Source organism: Hydra vulgaris, chromosome 11 (assembly GCF_038396675.1).
Source record: "Hydra vulgaris chromosome 11, alternate assembly HydraT2T_AEP".
Taxonomy (NCBI): domain Eukaryota; kingdom Metazoa; phylum Cnidaria; class Hydrozoa; order Anthoathecata; family Hydridae; genus Hydra; species Hydra vulgaris.
Window position 1 is genome coordinate 25362501 of NC_088930.1, and position 22500 is coordinate 25385000.

At 26.3% G+C, this 22500-nt stretch overlaps 1 protein-coding gene across 1 annotated transcript in view; it reads left to right on the forward strand.

Annotated features, from left to right (window-relative positions):
• LOC100206667 (integrin alpha-8) overlaps nucleotides 1–22500 on the forward strand; it is a 97650-nt gene that overhangs the window by 51630 nt on the left and 23520 nt on the right. The window contains exons 12-21 of the mRNA XM_065810570.1: nucleotides 1384–1487; nucleotides 9909–10002; nucleotides 13590–13635; nucleotides 16258–16368; nucleotides 16480–16529; nucleotides 16612–16769; nucleotides 17544–17672; nucleotides 18269–18348; nucleotides 18755–18905; nucleotides 19021–19095. Of these exons, the coding sequence (XP_065666642.1) occupies nucleotides 1384–1487; nucleotides 9909–10002; nucleotides 13590–13635; nucleotides 16258–16368; nucleotides 16480–16529; nucleotides 16612–16769; nucleotides 17544–17672; nucleotides 18269–18348; nucleotides 18755–18905; nucleotides 19021–19095 (998 nt within the window). The remainder of the gene's footprint in view (nucleotides 1–1383; nucleotides 1488–9908; nucleotides 10003–13589; nucleotides 13636–16257; nucleotides 16369–16479; nucleotides 16530–16611; nucleotides 16770–17543; nucleotides 17673–18268; nucleotides 18349–18754; nucleotides 18906–19020; nucleotides 19096–22500) is intronic.

Genomic DNA, 22500 nt, shown 5'->3' on the forward strand with positions numbered 1-22500 from the left:
AAAAAAAATCAAAAAGTTGATTTTTTTCAAGTTAGATATGTTTTATGTAAAGAAAAAAATGTTTTTTTTTCTTTACATAAAACATATCTATCTTGAAAATACAAATATTTTCAATAAATAAATGTATTGAACAAATATTATATATATTTTTTACATATATTTTGCATGCAGACATATTTAGAAATTTAAGTCCGCAGTTGTATGCTGTAGTAAAACAAAGATAGATCAATTTTTGTGTAGGCATTGCTGAATGCCGACCTGGATTGCAGATATTGCAGGATGGGTAATCCGCCAAAACTGGTATTAAAAACAGGTTAACCTATTTTATGTGATACAGGTGTCAGGTGTGATAGTAGCTGTTACGTGACCTGCTATTTATCAGTAGGTTGGGTATTAGTATTGGTTTTAAGTTTTGATTTTTTTATTTTAATTTAAGAAGCCACAACCAAAATTTTAATGAATGTTATAATTTTGAGACAACAGTTAAACAAACGCATAGCAAGCATATTTTATTTAATCAAAGTTTTAGTTATTGAATCTATCTTTATAATTTTTATATTTTATACTTACATATTATATTTTACTTGTTATTTTTTTATATTTTGTTTAATATATTTTATTAAACATATCTTTACTTTTCATATATTATATTATTATTTATTATATTTTCTAGGATTTTTTAGAATTTTCATTTTTTGGAGTAGTAAGAGAATGGATATAAAAATATGATTAGTTTATGTAACAATCTAAGGGATTATCCACAAATTGAACAAGCTAAATTTAACTATTAAACAAAACAAAATAAATCACAAGTTTTCCCTTGCTTTAAAAAAGCCCTTAACTAAAAAAAGATCAAATTAGCCCTTTATGTTCAATGAAAAGTGCTGCACAAAATAGCAAATAAAGTTCCTTAATCCTTGTTACTTTTTAATTTTTTTTAATTTTTTTTTCAATAAATAATATTTTTTTTTTACTTATCTGAAAAACTCTCTGGATTAAAATCAGCAAAATATATTAGGAGACCTTGAACCTAAATCTGCAGGAATAAGTTATGCTTATCATAATGAATGGATGTTTATCATAATGAATAGTTTGGTTCTAATAATAATTTGTTAGGACTAAAGTTTAAAACTTTTATCTTTTTAAATCTTTTACCCAGATTAACTGCAAGGAGCAGAGTTAACTTTGTTAATTCTGCTCCTTCATCAGTTTTTTGTTTCTGATCCATCTCTGGTGCCATATTTTTTTTCAATCAAATTAATAATCTTTTCAATGATCTTGTCTCTACATTGTCAAAAGTGCCATTTGGTAGTATACCACAATATACTAAATTGTTATTTTTTCTTTCTTGAATGTAAATTAATGCTTTCATGTTTTTTATAGATATTGCAATCGGAGCTCCAATGGATGGTGCTGATAATAGAGGTGCAGTTTATATATACAATGGAGGATCACAAGGTATCTCAAACTCAGGGAAGCCTTCTCAAGTAAGTTTTAAAACTTTTTGCAATAAATGTATTGTTGCTAAATAGAAAATTTTATAAGTAATATACTGGGTATTGTGATCTGTAAATGTATAAAATTTATAAATCTTAATACCCAGTTGTTCTAAAACGTGCAATTGAAGCAGTAATTGAAAGTGTGATTGAAGGTGTGATTGAAGGTGTGATTGAAGGTGTGATTAAAGGTGCGATTGAAGCAGTAATTGAAGTTATGCAAGTTACACATCTTTTAGATGCAAATTGAGTTTTTTTTTTCATTTGAAAAAACTTGTTATTTACATTTTTGTTCTAAAGTTCTAAAACAGTATTTGAATTTAGTTTATAGTAAATTTAAATCAATAGTAGTATGTAAAAAACAGTACACATTCTTCTTTTTGTAAGCATATTATTTAAGCTCAGATGTTAAATAAAATAAGCATATTTCCCAGCCTCGATTTTTGCCAGACAAAAATTCCCAATATTAAATAAACATAAGAAAATTTTATTACACTAGGTAAATGGAAATAACATTAATATTGCTTAAAATACTCTTTAAACTAAACTATATGTACAACCACTAAAACAACAAATATATATACAACCACTAAGACAAAAAATATATGTACAACCACTAAGACAACAAATATAGCTTAAATAAGTAACAAAATAAAAGTTAACAACAAGATTGTAAATGTTTTAAATCAAGGTTTTCAAGTTTAAAGAGTATAAATGTGACAATATTTCAACTTAAATTTAATATAAAAACTTGTAAAACTTGAAGATACTGAAAAACAAACTTATTATAAACAGAACTATGTTGTCTTATAATGTTTCTTATTTATAATTATTATCTGCCTCATAATCTTACCTTTAAAGTGGCCAATAACACAGATATATACCTCAGCTTAGAACAGGCAGCCAATCTTAAATCTGATCTTTCTTCAGCTTAGTGCAATGGTTGTAGAATTTTAACTTGCAATGGTTGTAGAATTTTCAGCTTGCAATGGTTGTAGAATTTTAACTCAGACATAACTCAATTGGTTATTGCTAATAAATATCTCATTATTTTTGATATTCCTACATTGATGATTGAAAACTTAAACTATCATTGACTACTGGCCTCTCACAAATATTTACAATTCATTACAAAGTTAGCATCTGTTAGCCTCTCTTTGTTGTGCTCATTATTTTCTTGCTCCTGATTCCATTCTCTACTATACATTCCTTATTTGTTCTTCTATGGAATACTGTTGTCATATTACCATGATTGGTTAAAATTTAGATGATTTTAAATTAAGTTTTCTCAAAATTAACTGTAATGAAAAAACTAATAACTCAGTTCTAAATTTTTTACAATGATTCTTACAAAAAAATATTTTGTGTATGGGTATAGTTTTGTTTACATTGATTGATTTTTGCTATGTCAAGTAAAGAGTATGAAATTTTACATAGAAAATTCATCATTCTCAAATTCAATAATTTCAAAAGTATGTAAAATTCCAAAATCAACTTTTATGAATTGTTATGAAACATAAGGAGAAGGAAACTGTAAATAAAAAATTGGGAAGTGCTGGAAAATCAAGATTTAGTGATAAAAAGAAGGCAAAATCAATAGTCAACTCACACTTCATAGAAATCTGGTTCAGTCACAACAAGGTTCAAGTACAAAGTTTAAATGCAGTAGATCTTTATTCAGAGAGTATTCAAAAAGCAAAACCTAAAATCATGTTACAAGAAAAAGAGATACCAAAATAGGTAGTTTGGTGTAGGAATCAAGGCATATGGATGAGCTAAAAATTTGCCTAAATTAATGACAAAAATTTTGTGTATTTTAGAAGACAATGAAACTTATTGTGAAAAAGGTCAGGCAAGTCAACTGGTATTAGTATTCCAAAACCACAACTCCTACTTGCAGTTTTGGTTTTAAAAGCTCTCCTTTCATAACAAACTTAACATCATATTTAGTGCTTGGAAAAATGTCTTCTCCCTCTATTTAAAAAGCACAAACAGTCAACCTTATTTTGACCAGATCAGGCATCAATCTACTTTTCCAAAAAAGTAATGGAATGGTGTAAGTAAAATAAAGTCAATTTTGCTCTAAAGGATGCTATTCCACTAAGCTCCTCGAGCAACAAGTCATCAAATCTTACTGGGCAATTATGAAGAAAACACCAAGGAAGAGAAGGAAAATGTGCAAATAGTGTTAAAAATTTCCAAGATTGATGAATTAATGCTACAAAAAAAGTGACAAAAAGTAAAGTTGTGGAGATGATGGCAGATACTTTACAAAATATTAAATTACTTACATGTCACAAAGTTAGGTCTTAATTTGTTTTTGTTGAAATAAAAACTAATTATGCATGCATCATTTAATATTAAAACATTAGAGTTGATTAAGTGGTTTTTGAGAAAACTTAATTTAAAATCGTTGAAATTTTAACTGATCATGGTGATATTAATGGGGTGGTTATAAATGATGGTTCTCTATTATACAAGATCCAATAAATGCGTTGTAAATGTTATTTGACCTGCTCTAGAAGCTTAGTTTAAGCAAGTTTATAACCCATATCTACAAATACTACCACTGTTGCTGTTTAAGTGTGCTATCATAATTTGTTTCATCAACCAAGGCTCAATCTTGGGTGACCTTTTCAGCTAATTTGTATCTTTTTATTATAACTGTTCCTTCATGGTCAAAAATATTTTTTTTCTTCCTTGAACATCGTTGCTTTGGAACTCTTTCCCGTCTTGATATTTCCTGACATTTAGTAATATATAATAATAATATAAAAAATAATATATATAAAAACTTTTCATTATTATAATTTTAATGGTTATATTTCCAGCAAGGTATAGAAAGGTAAACCATTAATGATCATTTGTTAAGTCTATTAACAAGTCTATAATAATGAAAACTATTATAACTTTATAACTATCAGAGTTTATTAATTTCGAATTATCAAAGCAAAAAAAGTTCTGATCTTTTCATAATACTTTTGATAATCTTTTCATAAAACTGTTGAAAAAAATGTTGTTGACTTTCAAGTTTTGTAAAGCTATTCTACATTCTACAAATTAAAAAAATTAAAAACTAAAATATTGAAATTAAAGCAAGTAATCATTTGTATCAAAAAAAAGTGGCCAAAACAAACAAACCACATAAATAAAATCAACAAAAAAATACTGAAACAAATACAAAAACATTAAAAAAAAAAAAAAGGAATTAATGTTTTGTTGACAATCCTGTTGCTTATAAGCATTCATTGATATGTTTCAGCATGGAGTTCACTAAATTCTGAGTAATCTCTTTTGGAACACTATTTAGTAATTTTGTTACTAATTCTTTCAGCTGGTCCAGATCTTTTATTTCTATATTACCAAGATTGTGGTTTAACCCAGACTCAAATTCTCTATGTAATTGAGATTTGGACTATTGGCAGGCCAAGACATGGTTTTAATGTTGTTTACAAACAATTGCTTGCAAATCTTAGCAGTAAGGAGCATTATTATGTTGGAAGATTCCCGTGTCCTTTGGGAAAATGTCAATAGAAGAATTAAATAATTATCCAATATGTCTAAATATCTTTGAGAATCGACCCTTCTATCAAATGTTTTGAAAAAACTGACACCTTCATAGTTCATGCAGGCCCAGATGCCTATACACCACTACCATGCTTTGTTCTATACGGAGGACAATTTGGGTTAAACATTTTTTCATGTGGCTTTCTTCTCAGCATTAATTGGCTTTTCCTTGAATCAACCTTTATTTCATCTCTGAAAAAAAGGTTGTACCACATGCTCATAGACCAAATTTTGTGAGCTAAACACCAGTTTTTTGCTTTCTAATGTTTTATCAATAGACTTGGTTTTTTGCAAGCAGCTTGCCATATGTAATTGCGTTTTTGTAAATACTCTTTTGATTATTTGAGCACTAGCGTTAACACCAGAAGCTTTTTGCCCTTTTCAACTGAGATCAGTAGATGATAAATATCTTTTTTTTTTCCACTATGCGGACAAGTGAACATTCATTTCTCTTATTTGAAATGCTGGGTCTTCCAGGAAACGGAAGAATTTCAATTTTATTGTATATTTAATATCGGCTGATTATTCTGCTATAAGTTGAATGTGTTGTTACAGGGTTATTCATTTTTATATGCACATCTATTTGTTTTTATATGCGTGTTTGTTCATTCTTATATGTATTTATATTCATTCTTATAAGCGTATTTATTCATTCTTATATGCATTTCAAAAAGCAGTTTTTCAAGACAAATTATTCTTGTTTTCTAGTAAACAAGGTTAAAAATACTTAAGACAAAGACTTTTTACATTTGATGATGGTTTATTTAAAGTACAAAGTACCTTTTTTTTTCTTACTTAACTTAGTATTAGGGCTTTGTTTAATTTTATTATTAAATTTATTGATTGATTAAATTATTATTTATCTAATTATTTATCTAGATTTAAATTTAATTATTTATAATTATTATTAATACACAAATATTTACCTTATGGATGGAAGATAAAATAGCAGTGCCAATCGAGAAAACAAGGAGAAATGTTACAAAAGTGCACATTGAAATGCTTAAGCATTTAGTTGAAAGAAATGAATCTACAACAATCTACAATTTCCACTTCTCTTAATTTATCTAAGGGCACAGTTCAAATCTTGTTGTTAAGTTAAACAGAAGAGAATTCAATGACATGACTGCATGAAGTCATTTTTTAATAAAAAACGAGGCAAAAGACCTATAAACACTCAAATGAAAAATACTATTGAATTATGTGTACAAGAAAACAATCTTTGTACACAAGAAGCAACAAAAGAAAATCTTTCTGCAGCAGGCTTCAACATGTCTTAGCCTACTATTTTAAGAAAACTCAAATGCTTGGATTTATCAAGAAAGTGTGTTGTGCATGTGCCAGAAGTAGGAAATTCAATACAAGTTATTGTTGCACGCTATGCATTTGCAAGGAAAATTAATGGAATTTTAAATGAAAAACATTTATTTGGATAAACTGAGTTTAATGTGCACACCAACACCACATAAGGTTATTCTCTAAGAGGTGCGCCAGCAATTTTACAGTAGTCTGCAAAGTGTGACAAGATGTTAGTTTGAATTGTGGTTTTCAACAATGAGAGTGCTGGCTTATGAAATAAAAACTGGAGGCTGGAATGCAGATTCATTTTGTACTTTCATTATTACAATATTGGCGCCTGCGATTAGGAATGCAGATGTGGAAGCGCTAGTGCTTATTATAGACAATTGTAAATTCCACTGGAGTCTTTCTGTTAGGCAAACACTAGTCTCTCATGGCATAGCTGTTAAGTATCTGCCAGCATACATGCCACAGCTTATTCCAATAGAAGAATTGTTTAAAGCATACTTACAAACAGGGAGAAAGGCCTCGAAATACCAATAGGGTAATCAGGAAACTTCAAAATATTATGATACTACAGAGTTTAATTTAATTCCATTTTACAACCATATGCATACAATACATTTTACAACCATGCATAATGCAGTTACATAAATTCAGCGCTAGCTCAGCAATCATTTTTTAAATAGCAGTGGCCTAATTTATTAACCTACTTTATAATGAACAACCTAATTTATATTTTGAATAAATCTATGTAAAAACATAAAAGCCTATTTATTGTTTATATAAAATTATATTAGACATTTTATGGGTAGTTGACTTGCATATAAACGCGCATCTAAAAATGAATAAACATGCATATAAGAATGAATAAATATGCATTTAAGAATGAATAAATACGCAAATAAAAATGAATAAATACGCATATAAAAATGAATAAACACACATATAAAAATGAATAGATGCACATATAAGAATGAATAACTCTGAAAAATGGTTTTGCTATTTCTCTCATTGAGATGTTTTATTCATTCAATACTATGATTTTACATTTTGTTATATTATCAGTAAACTTTTTAGTCTATTTGATTGTTTTATTGCTAAATTATTGCAGTTAATTTGATTCTCATATTTCTATTACATTTTTACGCAAATTTTTCAAATATTTATAACAATTTAAATAAAAATTTTCAAATAATTATAAATAATTCTCAAATAAGTGCAAAGTTTTAATCAAAGACAAATGAAATTTTGAAGGAACTTTGAAATAATAAAGTGGATTGTTAATTTTGGCCATAATAATTATTTTAGATTATGAGATACATGTCAAAAAAATATCAATAAAATTAGCACATCGAATAATATTTTTATGAAGATCTATATATATATAATAGAAAACAGAATGCTCATCATATTCACTTTTTATATTTAAAAAAAAGAGTCAAATAATCATTGATTTAATATCAATCAAAGTCGAATGATATAAAAAAACAAACATGCTGGATGGTTATTTATGGCCAATACAATATAGCATGACAAAGATTAATTTTAGCAAATTTAATGTTTTTTTTTTTTTTTTTGTAATTTGTTTGATGTTGTTTTTTTGCAAGATAAAAAAAGTTGTTAAAACAGGTTCAGCAACAAGCAAATCAAATGGTGTTTTTTATTTATAAGTTTAAAGTATATCAATAATAATGCTTTTTAATTAATGTGTTAAGAACTTTTTTTGTGACTTAAGATTTAGATGTTAAGATTAAAGGTATTTGATTATTATGATTGTAATTGGAAGATTGTAATATCTCATTATTAAACTTTTTTTTTTATATTTACTTTATGTAAGACCACCACCATTTAGAAGCATTTAAAGTTGGTTGTTGGTTTTTTTTTTTTTTTTTTGTTTTACGAATAAACATACTATGTTATGCATGACTTTTATTTAATTTTATTGGTGCTAAGCCAATAAAATTAAATAAAAGTGGTGGTAATAAACTTCTCCTTAGAAATGCTAAATGCAATTCTAAGGAGAAGTTTATTACCACCACTACATGAATTATGATTAATAATTTTCTTTATCATATACATCCTATCATTTTACATTTATTCATTTTAAATATTGATATATCTATGCATATGTATATTTGTTTATAAAGTAAGTTTTGTATTTAATGAAGATTTATGGTTACTAATGTGTCCTGTTTTGTTTTAGGTATACTTTAACAATAAAATTATTGTTGACTATGATTTGTATATAAGCTTTTTCTTTTTAAAATAAATCTGTGTTTATTTTAAACATCTGTTCCGTTTTATTTTGTTTTTATTACTTGTTCTCCTTTATATAAAAAGTTTTTCTCAATAGAAATGCTTCATATTCTTCTCTAGGCTTTCATTGCTCAGTCTAGTTCAAACACTGCAGATTACTTGCATCAAATATAACAAATATATTCTATTTCTGTTGGATAGAGTTTTTGGCTAGTGTGCAATGACTATCTTATTAAACGCCAACATAGACATTTTTTCACGGTACATACATATGCACAATATCAAAACACCCTTATGCATAAATAGTCAAACATCTTGTCTTCGTTTGATTTCATCCTTTATATTTTCTATATATATGATACTACTTTTATGTGTGCTTCCCTATTTTTTTTTTAATGTGTGTATCTAAGCAACAGAACTACGGTTACATACATAATTGCTGTTTCCACGTAACATTATATTTGTTTGTGGAACATGTCTTTTTTATGCTGGTTTCTAGTAATACTTGACTCTATTATACTAGAACATTCATTAGTTACTTTGACAGCCATTGATATGTGTGGTATGTATATGTATGTATGCATATGTGTGTATATATATATGTGAATATGTTAGTTTTTAGGTTTTCATTTTTTAAACATTTTTTTTTTTTTAATTTTACATTTTGTATGGTTTTTTTGTTTTTAAAACTTTATATATATTTCTATATCTTATCAGTTTGAGTCTATTTATCCAATAAATACCAATTTTAGTAACTTGTTGTGTTTATAATAAAAATAAAATCTAAAAGCATTTATCACATTGGTAGTGTAGTTGAGTATTTTGTGGTTTTTTATTAGAATAATTTTTATTATTTTTGTACTATTGTTTATATTTTATTCTATTGTTTTTATTTTTATTTTTGCTAAAAGTTTTATTTATATTTTATTCTATATATTTATTTTACTTTATTTATATATATGCGTTTTATTTTATTTAAATTTTGTTATAGTATTTGGTATTGAATTCAAATCTCTCACTATTCATAACAAAAATTTTGTTTAAGAGATTTTTAAGATTTTACATTAAATTATTTTAATCTGAAAAATTTTCAGTTTAATGAGCTCATTAATTGTATAATAATTGTTAATTTTTTTTTTCTGTCATTTTATCTTTTCTATCATTTCTAAATTATGTAAGTGTGTTGTCAACTTATTTTATTTTTTTCGATTTATTTCATTCCATTTTTTTTATCACTAATTTTAATATCACTAAATAATTTTAAAAGAATCATTATAATACATTTAGATTATCATGGCATCTGATTTTTCAACTATTGGTTTGTCTGGGTTTGGATCTTCTATATCTAATGGCCTTGATGTTGATGGAAATTCTTACCCTGGTTTGTATATTTTGAATGTTTTATATGAAATCGTAAAGTCATGTTTTTCCAAAAACTTATTTGTATTCTTTTTTCATTTAAAAAGTTATACAAATAAATAAAAATTTAAAAAATTTATGCTATAATAAAAGCCTTACTCCCACTAGATGATATAAATATATTTGCAGCAGGAAGCTGTGAATGGCCCCATCTTCTACTTAGATTTATTTTTTTTATTTTCATGTATTGCAGTTTATGTAAATGTTGCTATAACTCATATATTTGTATCGTTTATAATAGAAAATTAGCAAAAAAACATAATTTTTAAATGTACTTTTGCGCAGTCTCTTTATCTTTTTTCTAGCTGACAGAATACTGAAGAGTTATTGTTTAAAAATCTTGAAATAAACAAATAAAAGCAAAATACTTTCAAAAAGAATGTGACATTTGATTATATACAGTTATACTATTAAATATAAATAAAACATGTCTTTAACAGAAATAAAATATGCCATCGTTTTATAATATTTCATATTTTAATTATAAATCTGTTTGACATATTTTTCATTACTTGTTATGAAATTATACTTTACATTATTATTTATAGCTAAAAAAAATGAAGTTAACAAGGTTTAAATAATTTCTAATTACTTGGGACTGTTGTTGACAAAAAAACTTAAATTAAAAATGATCTAATATGATTTAATATGCATCTCAAAGCAACGTGTTATGACATTTAGAGAAATATCAGCTACTAACACATTTAAAAATGTTTAATTTAGTACATAGTAGAAAATATAAATATCACTTATCAAGGAGGAATATTATTGTACATTATTTATGAATTACTTGTTTAGCTAGCTGTTGCCAGAGTTATAGTCTTTATTTTATGTTGCATAAGATTATGCTAGAAGTATATTATGTTGAAATATATAGTTGCGTTTTAGACATCCTTCTTTCTTTTCAACAACATTGTTATACATACATACATACAGTATTAGACAAAACATTTGTAACCAACATCGAGCAATGCGAAAAAGGGTTCCTAATTTTACATGTCTTAAAAACAAAACGAACTATACTACCACAGCAAACAGTTCAGGAGTCTGGAGTCATAGCATGCCATGACATGAGCAATCAGCTGACAGGTGACAGCACACAGGCAGAATTTCGTTGACAAGTGCCATTTTGCAGCGGACAAAACAAGTGCAACTTTTTTGGTTTGTTTTGTTTTCTTAAGTCTGGTATGTGCTAACGTCACGGAAGTTTTTTAATAATTAAAGAAGTTTCCAGAAGCATGCAGAAGCTTCCAGAAGAAGCATCTAGAAGCATCCAGTAGCATCCAAAAGTATCCACAAACATTCAGAAGCATCCAGAAACTTCCAGAAGCATCGAAAAGAAGCATCTAGAATCTTCCAGAACAGGTTCACACAGGTTCATTTTACTATATAAGAGACATGCAAATCGACATGTAATTCAGTCAGTATATGGAAGTCAATCAGTCAGTATTATCAAGACAGTTCATCGAAGTGAGTTTTATCAAAGTGTTTTATCGAAGAACATCAATACAAGAAGTGAAATACAACAAGTGTTTCATTACATCAATACAGTCCACATCCAACTAAGACGTTGTGTTCCACAGAGCATTTTTGTATCATCACAAGGTTAATGTAACACAGTAAGCCTTGAGAAGCGTGATTATTTATTTTTTTTATTTTTATGACTTCAAGTGCAAAAATGGCTCCCGGCAGTCTTGGATTGGAACTAAGAAAAAAAATTATTGGCGATTATGTAAGTGGAATGTCACAAAAAAGTATTTGTGATAAATATCGCGTGAAAAAATGGACCGTATCAAGACTATGTTCCAAATATCGTTCTACGGGGAAGTTGGCAGCAGATAACAAAGGTGAAAGACCGCGTTCCACCACTTCTAGAGAGGATTCTATGATCGTCAGATCCGTCAAGAAGGATCCCTGGATATCATCAGTTGAGATACAAAAGCAATTAGAGCTGCCTGTATTGGGCCGAACAATCAGATGACGTGCTGTTGAAGCCGGATTGTTTTCTCGACGCCCTGCAAAGAAACCGCTGATTTCACTAAAAAACCAGAAGAAAAGACTCCTGGTCTGTAATGGTCTGGGGGTGTTTTTCTGCTAACGGTCTAGGTCCTATTGAACCTAGATCGTTATATAATACATCGAAAATATAATACATACCGACCGAAATATAATACATCGAAACGATGGAATAATGGACCGTTTCATGTATAAAAATATCCTGAAAGATGTTATGCTACCTCATGCTGAATGGAATATGCCAATAAAATGGGTTTTTCAGCAAGACAACGATCCGAAACACACTACAAAAGTAGTCAAGCAGTGGTTTTAAGACAACCACCTATCGGTGATGGATTGGCTGCTTCAATCTCCGGATCTCAACCCTATGAGAACTTGTGGGAGATCGTCAACCGCAGAATTAATTGTGAAGGTGTTCGTAATAAGGATCAACTGTTTGAACAAATTCAAAAGGCCTGGGCAGCGATTCCACAAAGTTTCATTGAACACCTGATCGAATCTATGACTCGAAGATGCAAGGCTGTGATTGACAACAAAGGATTCGCCACCAAATATTGATAGCGAAATACAGCTCGGTCAACATTTTGTCGAGTTGCACTTGTTTTGTCCTGAAGGAAATCAACTTTTTTTAATACTTTGATTAATTTATTAATTTTTGTGTACAAATAATGAACTTTGTGATGAATAAAACTTGAAGAACTTTGTCTCTAAATGTTACATAGTTATTTCTCTAAATTGAAAAAATGCAGCACTTTTATATAAAGAAACTAAATTAGCATTATTTGGTTGCACTCGTTTTGTCAGATATTGTACATACATAAATACATACATACATACATACATACATACATACATACATACATACATACATACATACATACATACATACATACATACATACATACATGCAAACATACATACATACATACATACATACATACATACATACATACATACATACATATATATATATATATACATATATATATATATACATATATATATATATATATATATATATATATATATATATATATATATATATATATATATATATATATATCTATATATATATATATATATATATATATATATATATATATATATATATATATATATATATGTATATCTATCTATCTTATACTGCTGAGGTGAGCAGTGTGATGTCATTCTGAAATAACCTACTGCCAGGGGACATACATCGTTTGACAAATAGCCTCAATTGCAGCGGAGTGCTGCTACATCGACTGAGGGTTAGGCATGGGTTAGCAATCTTTTCATTCATTATTCTTCATTTTTTTCTTTTTTTCTAAAAAAGCCGTATTGATTAAGATAAGCAAAAAAAGTAGGCAAATGCTTATATAAATACGCTATAGTAGATATGTAAATGTGTATATATATATATATATATATATATATATATATATATATATATATATATATATATATATATATATATATATATATATATATATATATATATATATATATATACACACAGTATAATTTTTATATAACAATAGTATCTTTTAGATATTGCAGTTGGAGCTTATTCAAGTGGGAAATCTTTTATAATAAGGTATGTTTTACTTCATTTTAGTAAAATATTTAATTATGTAATCATAATTTTGTTTTCAGAATAAAAAAATTTTAATAAAAAATAAAGCGTTTAAATAAAATCATTCAGTTTTATAAACAATATTAATAAAAATAATATTAAAAGAATGGTCAACATTTCACTTTTTCAAGATGGGTCTAAATATATCAAAAAGACTCTAATCACTGGGAGTTTTTGCAAAACTGTATCATTTGACACAAGCATTAAAATACTTAAGTTTGAACAACATCTGAAAGTATCATATCTGTAACACCAAAAAATGTAATTGTGTTCTTTGGGGCTATATGGTTTTCAAGGGTCAATCATTAGTTATTTTAGCATTCCATATATAATTTTTTTTTGAATCATGAAATCAAAGAAAAAAAATACAAGTTTATGCAAGTTGCATGTTTTAGAGAACAAATTTTAGTAGAAGTTAAACTTCTTCAGGAAAAAGCACTTTCTCTTTCTGCTTCGCATCTAGCTGATCACTGGATCTGACCACACAGAAGCCTTCTCAATTATATCTAGGTTTTGTTTTTATCTAGTAACTTTAAATGTAAAGATTTCTATGAGGTTTTTAAAATCTTTGTTTCTGCTTTTCTGTGCTTCTTCAGAAAGCTTCTTTAGAAAGGATACCAATAAGTATGTTTTTGTTGTGAACTATCTGGTGAGAGTGTACTAAAAATTTGTGTAAACTCTGTGGCATATTATTTGAAGGGTATAGGTGAACAAAACGGTGAAGTGTCTCCTTGCAGTAGATATCCATAGATTTTTATTTATTTTAATTTTTGGTTAAATTGTTTGTTACATTGTTTGTAAATTTGGTGACTTCGGACAGCTGTCTGAATCAGGATAACGGAGGTTACATCACGACTTCCTTTTGGAAACCTATGTTTCGATATTTGAATCTAAAGAAACTATTGCATTGATTTGTTTTTGTTGTTGTTTTGTTTTTAACGGTTTTTTATATTTGTTTTATATTTGTTAACAAAGGTATTAATACTCCCTTGAAATATTGTAATAAAAATTAATTTAAAAATAAAGAGCTATATCAATAGTCGAAGTTTTTATTTATTTATATATATATTAAACTCTTTAAAGATGTCTTTTAAAATTTAAGGTGTTTTTTTAAATTACTAATATAATAATTAAAATAAAATGGCAAGCAAACATTCTATTTAAATTCCACAAACTATACTTTTATTTAAATTGTAAACAAAATAGTTAAATTAAAAACGGAAAAATTAAGAATTTAAATTAAGATAGTTAAAATAAAATCCAAATTTTCATTTGTTTTTTAAATCTCTATACTAATATCAGTGAACTCTGCGTTTGTTTTTCTATCAATTTTACGCTAAATGTGTTATTTGTGGAACGCTATTTCAAAATAGTTGATCTGATCACGACCTAAAGCTGTTTTAGGTTGACATTTTTTTGTCGACTTCATTTTTCCTATTTCTGAGGGCTGTGTATTCCCAATATTTTCAGGTATTTTGGCTTTTTACAAATAATTTAATAACTTATTTAACAAATAATTTTGCCTTTAAGGCGCCCTAAAGTGTATAAAAATTTGGTCAAGTGCAGTATAAATAATAAAACATTTTTTGCTATTTATGTATGCACGTTGATTGCAAATGGCTGAAAAATATCGATATACAACCTTTTGTTTTGACCTTTTTGCTAAACTCTGGCCCACTGTGCATTGGCATATAACTATATATAAATTATTTAAAACCATCAAAAGATTTTTTTAAATTTAAATTTTAGTAAATTTCAAAAGTTTAGATTAAAATGTTGAAAACTTTTGTTTTAATATTACTGCTCAATACTTTTTGCACCAATAGTTGTTTTCTTCATATTTTTTTCTTTGTTTTAAAAACAAAGCACATAAAAGAATAGTTGGAGGTTTAAAACTAATTTTATGTCAAATTGGTGGATGTACAAATATTTCTAACCATGTAACTACTGAAATAAGAGATTAACATCTTTCTTTTGTAATGCTTAGAGAATTGAACAAAATTTGTTATTTTCTCAAAACAAAATTTGTCAAATTTGTTAAATTAAAAGACGATAAAATCAAATTTGTTAAATTAAAAAATTATAAAATCAAATTTGTTAAATTGATTGCTCAGATTATACATTATTATTTATTAAGTAGTATATATTGGTGCAAGACAATTGTAAGGTTCTATCTTCCATTTTTTATGTTGAGAAAATTTAACTTTTGATTTTTATTTATTTTTATATTTGTAATTATATAATTTTAATGTATTAATCTTATTTCTTATCAAAATTGTTTGCTTTTGTTAATTTTAACTTTTTCAATAAAGTTGGAATTAACAATAAATTTAAATTAACTTATATAAATAATGATATAAGGTTAATTAAACTTATAGTTTATCATTATAAACAATAATAGTAAGTAAAACATTTAAATTATTAAAAACCGAAAGTTAAATTCTCTTTATAAAGAGGATTCTCTTTATAAAAAACATAATAAAGGGGAAATAGAAACCTATTTTTCTAATGTCACAATATGTTTAAGCACATATCTAACTGGGTTTTTTAAAAATTCTTTTATTTAATTTTTTTTCTGTTCAGAACAAGACCTATTATAACATTATATGATAAATTGGAAACCAATGTAAGCCTTATTCCACTTGATGATTATGCATCTAACTGTATTGGTCCAGATAGTAAGAAATATTATTGGTAAATCTTTATTTAAATTCTTAATTTTGTTTTTATTTTATTTTTTTAGAGATTTGAATTTTAAAATTTTTTTTAGCTAAATAGTTTAAATCTATTAAAAAATTTTTTCAGTATTGAATTTAAACCAAACTTGAAGTATGAAGGGAAGGCGATGTCATTTGGTATTAAAAAGTTTTTGTTTATGATTTTTTTAACTCTGTAAGAGTATTCAACATGAAAGTTTTTTTTTTAATTTTAAAACAGATCTGGAGTTGACATTGGAAATTGAAAAAAGGTTCCCAACAAACAAGAGGGGGCTGTTTATTGAAGATGGCATTTTAAAAGATACAATTACAAAGAATGTTCTTTTAACCAAAAGCCAAATCTTTCCTTTTAGTGTTATTGTATATATCACTATAATGGTAAGTATATAATATATAATATAAAATAAATATATAAATATATAATGGTAATTATATAATATAAAAAAATAAAGTAGTTAGAGGATAACTATAAGGATTTTTTTAAGTTTTTTGATGTTATAGCCTTCCTTCAACTTTGTAAAAAATAATCTAATTTTTAAAAAAATTGTCTAACTTTCTGTCACCACAAAATCATCAAAATATCCTTAATGCATATATCTAAAATATTAATTTTTTCTCGGAATTCATTTAAAGTTAATTTGTCACTTTATTTTAGTTTTATTTATTTTTTTAATTACCTGCTAGCTGAATTTTTTTTCAATTTTAATCTTTGGCGCTTTCACTGATAAATAAATGAAATAATAACATCTCTTTTATATATATATAATTTTAAATTGCTTATAAAAAAGTTATTTTAAAAAAATTTTACTTGTCCAAACTTGATTGTGCAACTGTATATATTTATTTTCATATTCATATTAAACTTTGTAAAAATGATAATAATAATAACAGTAGTATAAAAAACTCGGTGTAAATTTTTAAAGATTTTTCGATGTATTTAAAATATAATACCCACTACTAGATTTTAAATACACATAATAATGGTATTCTTCAATTAGAGTCTAGGTACATAACACTTTTTAAAAGTGTTATGTACCTAGATTCTGTTAATTGTAATACAATTTTAGTTACATTAAATTAATTATAGTTTTTAAAAATTATAAAAATTAAAATATTTCAGTTGTTAAATTTTATACTTTTTATTTTTACAAGGGGGATTTTGATATAAATGAACCAATTATTATCACTACAAAATATAAAAGTATCGATAAACCCAGTGGATGTGGAAGTGAGCTGTGTCCCATTATTGATGTTTTTGGAACTTTATCAAGTTCATTGCTGGTAATAATATTTTTAGTTTTGAAGTGCTATTTTATTGCCGCTATACTGCTATAAAAAACATATACACCGCTATGCCGCTGGTGTATATGTTTTTTCTATCATTGTATAGGTGTTAAATTGTATGCATAATTAGATAATATGAAGTGATTAAATTTATGCTCATATTGTTTACTTCATTTTGTTTTATTGCATTCAAGCAAAAAATTTTTAATATATAATAATGTTATCTGCTATATGATCAATATGGTTGCAAAGTTTCTTTTTATTTAATTTTTAAGTTATTACGATACTATAACATGTGATATAACATGTGGTATTGCAACATGTAGTTACTAAATCAAAAATTATTAAATTATAAAAAAAAGATACACTTAAGTAGCAAATATCCAATAAACAAAGTAAAAGTCATTAAGTTTATTATTTGGTGTTTTTCAATCAATCATAAACCATTAGTAATGTAGTACTATAATTATAATAATGATCAACCATTATGAAAATAATATCATAATCATTAGTTACTAATGATTTTAGTTGTAAAAGTCTTTTTTATATATTTATAATATATTTTATATATTTCCAGCATCTTATTTTTGTAGCTCAATTATTTGAAAGATTGTGGTTTAGACAACATTTGTCAAATAGATCTTGTTTCTTCAGCAAAATTGGTGCTTCTTGGGTAAGTTTTTTTTGGGGAAAAAGGGCTGTAAATGGTATCCTTAGTTATCAAAAAAAACTTTTTGTGTTTGAAAGCAATATCGAAAAAAGTTTGCTGTAAGTTATTCTAAGCAAATAACAAATTGAAATATTTCCTGTTATTAAAATTTTGTTAATCATTTTTCATTTTGTAAAATGTAATTTTGGAGGATTTATATGAGTTGCATGGTATATAAGTGACATTAGGTAAATCCTTAAAACTATAAAAATCATTATTATTATAATTATATAAAATATTATTAAAAATAGTTATTATTATTCTTTATATTATTATCAGTATATTATGTATATCAATAAATCTGTATATTATGAATCAATCAATTAATTTTTTCTTATAATTTAATTAGAATTTTGATAAAACTATTTAGAGTAGCACAGCAGGAACAAATCATTTATGGCTCAGTTTACCAAATAAGGCTTGATGCATCTGTAATTAATCTTGGTGAAACAGCTTATCAGCCAATCTTAAAGTTTGGATATAATGGCGATTTGCAAGTGGATTCAATAGAAAAAAATGGAGTAAGATTTCGATGCAAAACATTTATTAGAATGTTATTAGAATTGTAAATTTTTGTACACGTTTTATTACTTTAGTTATTAATTCCAATTCTAGTATAATATAAATTTAATCTAGATTTCTATAAAATGGGAAAAGTTATCAAATGAAGTTTCATTTTTGCTTCAATATATGCTTAAGAGCAAAGAAAAGGTAGGCATGACTTTATAGGTAGACTATTTATATTTTACTAGTTAAAAAGTAAAATTTAATGTGTTAAAATAGCGATTGCAATCACAAAAATGGTTTATAGAAAATTCTATTTACATTTTAAAAATGTAAATAGAATTTTCTATAAAATTCGATTTACATTTTTCTAATTTTAAAAGTCAAACTTTCAGATTTAATCACATATTTGTTACAAAGTTTATATATATATAAAACACTAGGTTAAAAATTTTTTTTAATAAAAATTTTTTTGTCATAAAACGTAATTTTTAATGTAACAAAACCATAAATAACAATTTTTTTTCGAAGTAAATATTATTTTTGAAATTTTTATATAATTTCGCTTTATATGAGTACCAGGTTTACATATTTTTAAAAAACTTTTTTTTTTTAAATATTAGTGACCCATTAAATATTCGAGGCTCTTGGGGGACCCCTTAAAATATTTTTTATTCAAAAAAATTTTTAACCTAGTGTTTTTGTATGAGATAGAACACATTTAGGGGGTGAGAGCATACTATTTTCAAAAATGTTGTTTTTTTGGACACCCTAATATACACACACACTTATAGTCAATGCAGCAGCAGGCTATAAGATAGTTGATGTAGCAACACTCCGCGCATGTTTTACAATAAAAAAGCGACACTCCTCGCATGTTTTACCTATTTGTTAGTCAATGTAGCAACACTCCTCCTATGTTTTTAAAATATTTTATATATAAAATATTTTTAAAAACATAGGAGGACTGGGATACAAATATAGGAGGATAAAAAACAAAAATAAAAACACTATTAATTAAAAAAACTTTCTAGTCATTATTATTGTGGTTTTTTAAAAAACAATAAAACTTAATGTACTTCTGCATTATTTTAATTATTTTAACTTTTAGATGAATTTAAAATGTTGCCTAATTGTTGATGTTGCTTAAATGTTGTTGAAAGTGACTTATTTTTACCATAAAAGTCTGTTTTTACTATGATAACCCCTGGTGACAAAAATTTGGCACAAAATAAACACAAACAGTAATAGTACAACTAAAAGTTTAATGATCAAAAATATTGTACAGAATATTAAACAATATATTAGTTTTTTATTTTCGGGACTGCAATAATGATTTCTTGCCATTACGACGTACGACATCAACTTTTTTGTATACATGTTCACACATGCCTTTTACAAGATTTTTATCAATTTTTTTTAAACAAGAATGGATTTTTTTTTGCAGCTGATCTTCACTTTCAGCTTCCCAATTGTTTTCAAACACGTAGCCTTTAAGGATTGACCAGAAATCTTCAATTGGTCGTAAATCTGGGACACATGCTGGATTATCAAATTTTGTTACATAACGGATATTTTTCTCATAGAGGTAATTGGTCACACTTCTAGCATAATGTGAAGAGGCCAGAATACATAGTTACCATCACTGTGACGTTTGTTGATAAAAGGAATCAATCGTTTGATGATGCAATCATTTTTGTACACTGTTTGGTTAATTGCCAGTCTCGCAGGAACAATAAATGGTTTCGAGATTCCACGAGGGGATATGGTAATCCACACAAGAATTTTTTTTTCAAATTTGCTTTTGCACTTATATTTTACATTTTTTGGTGCATTTTTTGCGTCATCTGAGTAAAATCAAACATTCAAATTTTTATTTTTATGTTTAAATGTAAAATAAGACTCATCGTCAATGACAAACTCGCGGTTTCTGAATTTGCGACAAATTCTTCCACACTTCAGTTGCAACTGCTTTAACTGTTTCTCAGTGCAATCAGGGATTTGTTTTTTCTTAAAATAACAAATGTTTGTTTTGTTTTTTATTGTTTTTACAATGTAGGAATGATCACACTTGAATTTATTTGCAATTTTTCTTGTTGAAGTTCCAGACTGGTTGTTCAAAAGACCTTTCAGGCGATTGATGTTCCCAGCAGTCATAATTTTTGGTTTTCTGCCTGATCTAGGCTTACGAGACTTTGGCTCATTGTTCTTCCACTTTGCCATATAACGTTTAATGGTTCTTTCGGGGTGATTAGAGGCATCAAAATACTCTACGGTGCTCTTCGTTTTAGCGTTAGGATGCAAATTACAATAGTTGTACATTTGTTCAATTAATGTAGTCGACTTCATTTTTGGATAACTTTTTTATTAATTAATCTAAGTAAACAAAACTTTCAGTAAAAGATAAGTAAACTTTATAAACAAAATAACTAAAAAATTAAGACTAGATAACTAAAAATTCAATAAGTTTTAGCTTATCAAAGATTGTGCCAAATTTTTGTCACCAGTGGTTATAAGAATATATATATATTCTTATTTATTTTATTACAGTTTATTATATTGTAAAATAAAATAGTCTAGCGATTCAATAAGCAACATAACTTGGCATTTAAAATCTGTCCATAAAATATTTGGACCATTAAATAGCAATACCAAAAGCTAGAATTAGATATGCTTTGCTATTTAAATTTATAAGAAAACGAAGAAATGAAAGCAGACAACAACATCTGTATTAGTAAAAGGTTCACATTAAAAAGGCAAGAATCCATAACTAAAAAATTGCTTGATTTCATTCTCAAAGCAAATATGCCAATGTGTCTTTTAAATCATTCAATTTTTTAAAAACTTAAATCAAAATTATAAACTGAATCAAAGGCGAACGATATCATATACTTTAGTTCAAAAATGGTTATTATTTATAATATTATATATATATATATATATATATATATATATATATATATATATATATATATATATATATATATATATATATATATATATATTATATATATATATATCGTGATGATGGTCTGATGGTACTTCTTACTTAAAAAAACTGGATCACAAATTGATAGTACACGAAAAAACATAATTAGAGATATAAAAATGATCGGTTTTAATATAGAGATCCAAACAAACCTACCTGCAGTCAACTTCTTAGATGTATCCTTTAACTTGGAAAAAAACTCCTACCAACCTTTCAAAAAACCAAATGAATATCTAGGTTACATCCGCACTGATCTCTATTAATGACAGATAATCACAAAATTCCTTTTTTTATTTGTTTTTGTTTTTTTTATTTAATATGACAGATATTGTTTTTTTCGCTACAAAAAAAATGCCAACATACAACATGGTTTCTGCCAAATTCCCTAATGGCATGCGCTGGCATGGGGGTACTGCCGCCCAAACTATTTTCCTAGAACAATCCCTGATTATATATATATATATATATATATATATATATATATATATATATATATATATATATATATATATATATATATATATATATATATATATATACTGCATGAGTTATCAGTTTACAAAGGGAAAATTTTATAATAAGTACTAAATTGTAAAGTTCATAAATTGATCAAGTGACCGGGG